This window comes from Sinocyclocheilus grahami, unplaced genomic scaffold (genome assembly GCF_001515645.1).
Source record: "Sinocyclocheilus grahami isolate Dianchi unplaced genomic scaffold, SAMN03320097.WGS_v1.1 scaffold333.1, whole genome shotgun sequence".
NCBI classification, from domain to species: domain Eukaryota; kingdom Metazoa; phylum Chordata; class Actinopteri; order Cypriniformes; family Cyprinidae; genus Sinocyclocheilus; species Sinocyclocheilus grahami.
In genome coordinates, this window is record NW_015505512.1 from 299,075 (window position 1) to 309,545 (window position 10,471).

Here is a 10,471-nt window from a genome sequence, read left to right on the forward strand (position 1 = left end):
ATTTTTAAAATAGCAACTGGAATATACAATGATATAAATGACATTTCTACCATGTATGTCGCCGATTACATGATACGTATTACCATAACGTTCAGCTTTATTTGAGGGTATATTGTGCATTTAGTGTTTAATAATGCGTTGAACTCTTTGACTCTTTGCATCTGTGCTTTAGGCTGTGTGGTGATAGCTGAAGCCTTCCTATGAGGTGAGCATATCGGTGTGGACCCCCGGCTCCCCTCCCAGTGCCAGCAGCAGCAGCAGCAGCAGCAGCAGCAGCAGCAGGACTAAGGGATGTCACAAGTATTCCTCCTTCTGACCCTGCTCTGTTTCTCCTCCTGCATCCAGGTCAGAGCTTATTCCCCTTCCTCTCGGTTTCTGTCACTCTCTCTTAAGGTGACCAGATGTTTGTGAAAAAATCAGCACAGTTACACATGTGCTCATTTTTGTTACTTACCTCTCAATATTCTGAAGAGGAAGCAGCGGTTGTACTTCTTTATATAATACTTACTGTTACCAATATCAGTTTCAATAATTTATTTATAGGACTAAGGGATGTCACAAGTATTCCTCCTTCTGACCCTGCTCTGTTTCTCCTCCTGCATCCAGGTCAGAGCTTATTCCCCTTCCTCTCTGTTTCTGTCACTCTCTCTTAAGGTGACCAGATGTTTGTGAAAAAATCAGCACAGTTACACATGTGCTCATTTTTGTTACTTACCTCTCAATATTCTGAAGAGGAAGCAGCGGTTGTACTTCTTTATATAATACTTACTGTTACCAATATCAGTTTCAATAATTTATTTATAGCAATCAGACCAAAGCCAAAAATTAATTATCTGGACAAATGGCGCTCTGTAACTCCATCAAGACATGGGCCATGGCTCGTATAATAGGTTTTATCTGGACATCTGCTCACCCTACTGTCTCCCTAACAGGGGCTTGATAGGCCCTGCTTTATGTACTTTATACTTTAGTATAATTTTAAGAAGAGTACTTTTTATGGAAGTAATGTACTTTAAAAGAATGTACTTAAGTGTGAGCTAAATGTTATTTGCAATTAAATGAAAATGCATTATAGTTTTAAATTATTTTAAATGTAAGTTGAACTTTAGAGTGCTTTATTGACTCACTTAAGCAAGACTGAAGTACATCTTAAAATTTCATTTCATAATTATATCTGTTGTCTTTAAAACATGGTTAAAGTGTGCTGACGAATATGCTCACTAGCAGTTATGGTAATAATTGAAACTTGTTTATCATCTATTTAAATATTTTGTATGTATTTCATCTATTTAAATACATAATAAACACAAGCACTTTAAATGTTTTTTAGTCAAATTAATGTTAACACATCAAAATAAGTGTATCGCTAAAGACAATGAATACATAGCCTACTGATTTAAAATTAACTTAAAAGTAAAATGTTTAAAGGGGTCAACAGAATATGTTGACATGCTTTAATGTTCAAAAAACACATAATTTTTATTATACTGTTAATGTTATTTTTTATACAAATACTGTACATTATTGTAGGTCCTCTATGCCCCGCTTCTCTCAAACGCTTAGTTTTCAACAAAGACCCTCCTTTGACAAGCGCAGTCTGCTCTGATTGGCCAGCTGACCCAGTGCATTGTGATTGGCCGAACACCGCAAGCACCTGTCGGAAATGTAACGCCCCTTACCTTAATCGCGAGCTTCATCTTTCAAAATAAATGTAAAGACAGAGCCCGAAAGGGGAACAGAGTCGCGTGACAGACACAGTGATGAAGCTGGTATGTGTTTGTGATGTGACCCCCTCTCTCTCTCTCTCTCTCTCTCTCTCTCTCTCTATATGTATAAATAAAGCTGAGAACAAGTAGAAATGCCACACACGCACCGCTCAGCTCTTTTTCGAGTTGGCTTAGAGACGGAGCATTATGCAACTCACTGAAGATTAGATTAGCCATTAATTAAGCATATTTATGTTAGAAAAAAGAAAAACAAGAACATCACAGAGGTTCATTAATAAAGCCCAGCTTGCAGAAGTTCTGCAGTCGCTGTATTTTATGGTTAGATTTCAATACTCCATCTACACCCAAGGTAAGTGACGCAACACACTGCTTTGTTGTTTGTACTGGGATGTTCACCTCAGTATGAGGCTTATATAATGTATTTTAGTCACTATTTACTTGGGAAAGACCAGCCTTGACATTGTTCTAGCTAACTTATTTAGTGTTTTACAGAAAAAAATTTGAATTATAATACTTAATTAATTTAACCTTTTCATGCGGTCTTACTAATTGGCTCTTGCAGGTGTCATCTGCTGCATCCCTCAAAACTTTGATGGCAAGATGGATGATGTACCGAGATGAATGTTTTCTAAATATTAGCAGAGAACCACCGATGACAGGTGAGTTGTTCAGCATCCTTCCACAAGTAATGGCTGGAGACGCAGTCACAGTTGTATGTAAGTTCAGTAGAGGTCTTTCATAGACCCTGTCGACAGCCATGATGAAAGTGCACAGTGCTGTTAAGGGATATATGTTGGAAAACACTGCTGAGACCTCTGATTAGGGGTTATGTCACATACTGATCCTGTCCAGCACTGCAAACAGAGCAGAGGAGACTTTAACATTAATGGTTGTTTTTCTAGGTCTTGTGTGCAACAGAACATTTGATAAGTATGCCTGCTGGCCGGATGCACTGCCCAATACTACAGTGAGTGTGGCCTGCCCATGGTACTTGCCCTGGCACAAGGAAGGTAAGACTGCTGGTAATATAACATTCACATTGATAACATTTCTAGGTCATATTTTATCCCGAAATCAAAAGAAAGAAACATATTTTTAGACTGTTAAGATATATTTACATTGTGAGATTCACTGTAATCAAGGTTTAAAGGAATAGTTCAACCAAACATGAATTTGCTAAAAAAAAAAAGCAAAAGATGTAGATGAAATTTAGGATCATATCACTTGCTCACCAATGGATCCTCTGCAGTGAATGGGTGCCGTCAGAATGAGAGTCCAAACAGCTGAAAAAAACATCACAGTAACATTTACAAGTGATCCCTGGGTTTCCGGGGGTCTTAAAAAAGTCTTTAAAAGTCTTAAATTTAGTTGTATCAAATTTAAGGCCTTAAAAAGTCTTAAATTGTACAAGAAAGTCTTAACTATGATTTCAAGAGGTCTTAAATTTGGGGACGGAAAGACCAGAATTGCGATATGCTGCTGAATGTGACGATTAAACTTCAGAAGGCTATGATTTCACTAAATAAACAAGTGCTGCACCTTCAAAGTCCGGTGCTGCGCTGCTTTGTGTACAGCATTACCGGGGAAACAGTTATATTTCTACCAAACGCTTCACCTGCTGCCAGAGAATGAATGAGCATTTTCAGTAAAACCGTTGTTTTGTTCAGAGTTCAGACCAATGCAAAAATTGACCCATGTTTTTACCCTGCAAACATGCAGAGCTTTAAATGTGAACTGGTGGATCGATAAGAAGACAATGCATTATAAAAATCTAAACACTATAGGGGTGTGCGATATGTATTGTCTGCGATAATATCTTAATTGTTGTTTTAAAGGGGTCATATGACGTTGCTAAAAAGAACATTATGTTGTGTATTTGGTGTAATGCAATATGTTTATGCGGTTTAAGGTTCAAAAAACACATTATTTTCCACATACTGTACATTATTGTTTCTCCTCTATGCCCCGCCTTTCTGAAACGTGTCGATTTTTACAAAGCTCATCGTTCTGAAAAGTGAGGTGTGCTCTGATTGGCCAGCTATCCAGTGCGTTGTGATTGGCTGAATACCTCAAGCGTGTGACGGAAATGTTACGCCCCTTACCATACTGTGATTCCCTGTGACCCGGCACGACAAGACAAAAACAATAAAACCCATTACAAACGAGGCATTTGTTGCATCCATTGGGGACATAATTACTGATTATAATGACTTATACTGTCTTTTTACGTTGCGTATCGCGCTGCATAAACATAAAACCATGTCTGCATATGTGATCGGAGAAACAACAAACAACAAGCTCTACTCTACACTGCTCAAAACTCTTGTTTGAATCATCAGTGGCAAATTCTTTAAATATAAAAAATGTGCTTACAGGCTATGAGTCAGAAGCGCCAGACTGTCCTTGCAAAGTTGGAACTGCCCCACTTTATAGAAACAGACACCGGCATTGTAGGCTGCTCTCCCAGAAAACAGTCCTCGTCCTCCGCAAAATGCGCTGGACACATCTGAATATTTGGGTTTAACTGTTCTGGAACAGTGTTGTAAATACAACTTAACCACTGATTTCTAGTTGTGTCCTCTTTTGGAAGGCCAAACAAAGTAGTTTCGCTTTCACAACGAAACACACAGCGTCACACACGGCGGCCTATAGTGAGGAACGGCCGGCGGGCTGAGTGAGCGGAGGCGGGCGGCCTTGAGAACGGCGCAGCCGGCAGGCTTGTGGCAACCACATGTGATGACCCCGGGCTGGACTCCGCTTTGTCCATGGTGAAAGCCGATCCGATGATCCACAGCACGAAGTTGATGTATTTCCTCAGCAACAAGCACGGATCAGCTCCAGGCATGACGAAGCGGATATCGTCCTCTTTTGGAAGGCCAAACAAAGTAGTTTCGCTTTCACAACGAAACACACAGCGTCTCCACAACATGGCAGCGGCGGCAACAATACTACAGTGAGAATAAAAGTTACGCCTTCTTTCTTTGCGTGAACATTTGGGCGGTGTTATGCAAATCTTCCCACATCGCGACTTAGACGTGTTTGAACGAGCCGTTTTAGGTAGGGGTGGTTGACTCTTAACTTTTATAAAGATATCTCTTTGGATTTGAGACCTTAGTCTTTGCAACTTTACCGACAGTGTACACGAAAGTAATGCAAAAGTAATATAACGCATTACTTTCCATAAAAAGTAACTAAGTAACGTAATTAGTTACTTTTTTAGGGAGTAATGCAATATTGTACTGCATTACTTTTAAAAGTAACTTTCCCCAACACTGTTTACAGATCCTCTTTATGCACCAAGAGCTTGTAACACTCCAAAGAGAAAGGAAAAATTTAAATCGCATCATATGACCCCTTAAGGATGTGCGATTTGATATTATCGAGTATCTCGTGAAAAGCAAACAGAACGCCTACAGTATGTGCGCATACATTAGGTGATGAAGACTAGCAGGTTAGACTAGTGCGCGCGCTTCTGTGTTTCCTCTGCATTGCAAAGATACATTTTGTTGATGCTGATTTAATTTGCTTGGTAACAGCCCACATGCAAGAATTTGACTCAAAAGATGGTGCACACTTTTAGAAAAAATGGCTTAAAGGTAAAAATGCCCATAAAACTTGTTGGAAATAATTAATTTCTATCCCTGCTGTGAACTGACCACACAGAATATGAAGTTCTGTCAGGAACACTATCGTCAAAGATGATTGACAATTAGCATACAGTTTGGATTGGCGGTATGGTTCTGTTCTGGGCAAGAACTCCCTGCACATCCATGCAGCCTAGCATGGATGAGAGCAGGGAGAGCACCGATAACCCCCCAGGGTAAACAGAACAGAACCAACATAAATGTATTGCAGATATCGTTAAAGTTCAATAATGTTATGTACACATTTTAGAATTAGTCTGATTCATCCCCCAACACAAACTGATAGCAAAATCTCAAAGCCTTAAGCAACAAGCATGTTGCCCTTAACCAGTGACCAATCAAATATGTTGCCAAAACCCACATAACCTGTAGCAACAATTCTGTTGCCTTTAACAGTTGATCAATCAATATGTTGCCAATACCTTAAAAGCTTAAGCAGCATTCTCAATAACACCAGCTAGACTTAAGAAAAACATGTTCCAATTCAACTACAGCTTTCAGAACAAGCATGTTCTGAATAACGACCAGATTGCTCTGGAACAAGCATGTTCCCAACAATACAGCTATAACTTCAGAACAAGCATGTTCCCAATAGCGACCAGGTAGATTAAGAACAAGCATATTCCCAATGCGACTAGACAGCTTAAAACAAGCATGTTCCAAATACAACTACAGCTTTTAGAACAATAACAACCAGACAGCTCTGGGACAAACGTGTTCCCAACAATACAGCTATAACTTAAGAACAAGCATGTTCCCAATAACGACCAGGTAGCTTAAGAACGAGCATATTTCCAATATGACTAGATAGCTTAAGAACAAGCATGTTCCCAGTATGACTACAGCCTTTAGAACAAGCATGTTCCATTAACAACCAGATAGCTCTGGGACAAATGTGTTCCCGACAATACAATTATAACTTAAGAACAAGCATGTTCCCAATAACGACCAGGTAGCTTAAGAACGAGCATATTTCCAATATGACTAGATAGCTTAAGAACAAGCATGTTCCCAGTATGACTACAGCCTTTAGAACAAGCATGTTCCATTAACAACCAGATAGCTCTGGGACAAATGTGTTCCCGACAATACAATTATAACTTAAGAACAAGCATGTTCCCAATAACAACCAAGCATGTTTCCAATACGACTAGACAGAACAAGCGTGTCTGATACAGAAACAGAATCAACGCTGAACTGACAGCTGCATCCGAAACTGGAAAATGCTACCCTCGGAGGACACATTTCAAGGTAGGAAGGCATTAGCTTCAATTCCTGCCTCCTGAGATACCTCATCTGGTTGATATTTAAAGGCGGAATAGATGTATCCTTTGCTGCCTTGATACCAACAATCCTGTGTGTTCTATCCTGTAATGGTTGATCAAATAAATCATTGAATATTTGTTATCACCAAGCTTGTTCTATTTGTTGTAGATCATTAAACCACTAAGCTGCTTCAGAAGCATGTCCGATATCAGTTTCGTGAGTTACCTTCATGAACAAACGCTGCCTGCGAAGTCATTAGCTGATAGGCAGTGAGGCAGCATGTCAGCAGCCTAGGTTTTCGGATGCAGACGACTTCAGCTGAACAATGACTGTTTACCATTTTCTCTTGGAGCTGCGCCCCGACAGAAATTATTCCATTTGCAACATGGTCGTTATTTCCTGCTGCTTAAATCTGTGCTGTAGTGCTATAAAAATTTGTCTCACGTAGCCAGACCTTCAGACTGACAGCTAAAGGTCTGGAATTCATGGCAGCTTTCTTTGGCCAAGCCCGCCCATGAGGCCGTTTGACCGACATGTCAAACAACCAATCACAGTTCGTTTCATTCAGCGGCACGTTTCGGGGCGTGGAAACGTTGGCTCAATAACAGACCGGTGTGTAAAACTCTCGGACGTATTTGAAAGATTCTGTGCCGCAAACTTAAATATTTTACATACTTTGAGAATCCAGCGTTTAGTTGACCCTGAGAAGCGCTCGTCGTCACAGTTGTAAACACGACGGCTTTCTTATTTCGTAAGGTTTTGGCATCACGGCATCTTTGTTTCCAGTGGAACATTAAAGAACTTGACACACACGTCTCCCAGAAATCCTGTATAATTCAACCAATCTGATGACGACTTTGAAACTCCTGAAGTGTTTCCACATTTGTGTGCCATATGCATCAGACGTTCAGCCAACGGTCCAAGAGCATGACGTCTGAGGCTGAGACTATATAAAAATAAAGTCGACTTGACTTGATATAACACACACAGTTTTGGCCAATCTCATGTTAATCTTGAATACCTATAGTGTAGTATTGCATCATTCACATCTCCGAAGAGTCTTCAGTTTTATCAGATTTATTTAAGAAAGATACAGCTTTCGATTCTCTCAAAAACAGCCAAGCTCCTGGAGGCGAGCCGTGGGCAGAGCTGAAGAGTCGCGAGCACTTACACTTACTAACAATCACAGACATTTGATGCAGTTTTACAGCAGTTCCTATGTGACTGGGATCTTTTATCGCTGGGGCTTCTCCATCTTCCAGTACCAAACGATGTGCAAATCCAGTGTCAGAATGTACCTTGTTATAAAACATTCGTCACCGAAATGACAGGAACAAACAAACACGCTTGAGAAACCTGAGAGCATTAAATGGAACTTAGCTTGTGAAGACGTTCGAGAGAGTGAAACATAGCAGCTGTGAAGTGGATGCTTGATCTCTTGATATCCTTCTTGGGGATGAAGTTCCCATCTGAACTTGTTCTTGAGTCAGTCACATAGCCTAACTTGTGGAGTCTGTGACAATAATGTAGAGATGCGTGAAGTAATGCTAACTCACTTCCGAATCAGGCAGCAATGTGGTGAATTCACGTGTTCAAGTTAACGAACTTGAATGAATCGGAGGTGAGACCATTGGGGAAACGAATTCCACTTCTCTAAATTCCTGATTCCTAGTGATGATGGTGTTTTGCCTGCCGAATTCACCATTTAATTAGGTATTGAGAAATGCGAAAACTGCTGGTAATACTGAGGGACCTTATATATGAATGCTTAGATAGGTGTCGTATTCCCATAGGTTGATGGGGATCAGCTGATGCGAGCTTGACTAACGTGACCTGCCAGAACTAACGCTACGCTAGATAATATTTAAAAAATCAGGAGTCAGCTGTGAACACAATTAGAGATAAGATATCAGCACAATAACACACTCTATAGCAAAATATTGTCTAATTATCGTTATCAATAAAATCCAAGAAAATGATCGAGATATAATTTTTTTTGTCAATATCGCACACCCCTAATTTATGTTATTTAATTGATATAATAATTTATTGATAATAATTGTTTAAATTAATATAATAATTAATACTTTTGACTCATCCATTTTCTTAAAAATTGTTTAAAGGCTGAAATGTAAAGTTTATCATTTTATAAAACTTTGTGTATTTGTGAAAACTTGTATCTGAACTGTAAATAATGCTTTTTACAGTAATTTTAGTTGCATATGGTACTGTAGACATTGCCCATTTGGTATTAATTGTATTTGTGCAGGTCATAAAAAGGTCTTAAAAAGGTCTTAAAAAGTGTGAGTGAGTGAATTTTAAGCAAATGGTAATTTTGGTTGAACTATTCCTTTAAAATGTATTCACATTTACAAGCCAATCTAGGCCATTTTACATTAACAGTTTACTCTTTCTTTGTCAGGATACAAAAACAAAAATTCAACTTAAAACTTATTTACACTTGATTAAGCTTGAAATATGATTTTAGCTGTTTCAACAGTCAAAAGACTCCAAACCCCTTCCTTCTAATTCAGAAAATTAACAATTATTTGTGTTATTTATGGCAGTGTTATGTATGGTTCTAACATTTAAATAATCACAGTTGTACACATTGCCACCATTATTCACATTGCATAAAGTAGGTTTCATTGTCTTTATGCAAAATACAATTTTAAATTCTTTTCATTTTGGGGTGAAATATTAGATGGGCATGTACTGACAGGTTGCACTTCATGTATTATGAGTATGAGTAAATTTATGTCCATAATTGTGTGAGAAAAAAAAGTATTTTATGTGGCTGCATTTTAAATAATGCACTTATTTTAGCTTAGCTAATTTAACACCACATGAATATATTCTCTAATGCGCATATGACATTCTCTTATGCATCATGTGTGACCAAACAATCTGTGTCTGTGTCTGTCTGTGTATCTGTGTGTGTGTGTGTGTGTGTGTGTGTGTGTGTGTGTGTGTGTGTGTGTGTGTGTGTCAGTCCGACATGGGTTTGTGTATCTGGAGTGTGATGCAGACGGACAGTATAGCAAACAGAAGAATGTCAGCGAATGTCTTTCACGTGACCCCACACAAATCAACATGGTATGTGAGAAACACCGCAACTCTTTTGAAGCTAGATGAATAGGTGATAGTTATATTAAATATCTGTTAACTCTTAAACGTGTTAAAGATGAATGATGTTCATTTCTGCACCACTAAGAGCTAGAATACACTAAACGACTTTTAAAATCTGAAAAGAGATTCCCTTGAAAGTTAAAATATCAAACATGTTTGTTTTCTGTGAAATCTGCAGACTTCTGGCATCTAGTGTCGATCTGCCAAAATGGCAAATTGAGCTAAACCGTCATGTAGTGTATTTCAGCCTTAATGCAGAGTTCATTTTTTACTCTTTTTTTTTTTTTTATAATTTCTTTTTAAATATAGTCACTATTTCATGGTGTAATTTGGCCAGCAAAAATCACAATGTGAAATAACAAAAATGTGTCAAACTGTAACAGACTATACTTGAGCAAAATTTTCAAAAATGTTTGAAAAAGTTGAATTATGTTTATCAAACATACTGTATAAAACATTTATCCATATAAATTTTAACCTGTAAGATTCTAATATAACAGCACTATAAGTAAACTGAAATATTAATAGAATTACAGTGTGTGGTCAATGGACTGTACTGTTGTTTAACTTCATACCGATTGTTCAGCTGACAAAACCAACACGTTCTCACTCCCAACTCGTCACATACTGACGCTTGGTCAGGACCCCTTGTCGTCGCTTTTTTTTTTTTTTTTTTTTTTCGCGCACCGGGGGGTTCTTTTTTCC

At 38.5% G+C, this 10,471-nt stretch overlaps 1 protein-coding gene across 1 annotated transcript in view; it reads left to right on the forward strand.

Moving 5' to 3' along the window:
* The first annotated feature begins 541 nt into the window (after window positions 1-541).
* The window catches only part of LOC107602683 (glucagon receptor-like), a 27,231-nt gene continuing 17,301 nt past the window's right edge, over window positions 542-10,471 (forward strand). Inside the window, exons 1-4 of the mRNA XM_016295254.1 lie at window positions 542-606; window positions 2,290-2,386; window positions 2,630-2,737; window positions 9,630-9,733. Coding sequence (XP_016150740.1) covers window positions 553-606; window positions 2,290-2,386; window positions 2,630-2,737; window positions 9,630-9,733 — 363 coding nt within the window. The 5' untranslated portion in view covers window positions 542-552. The remainder of the gene's footprint in view (window positions 607-2,289; window positions 2,387-2,629; window positions 2,738-9,629; window positions 9,734-10,471) is intronic.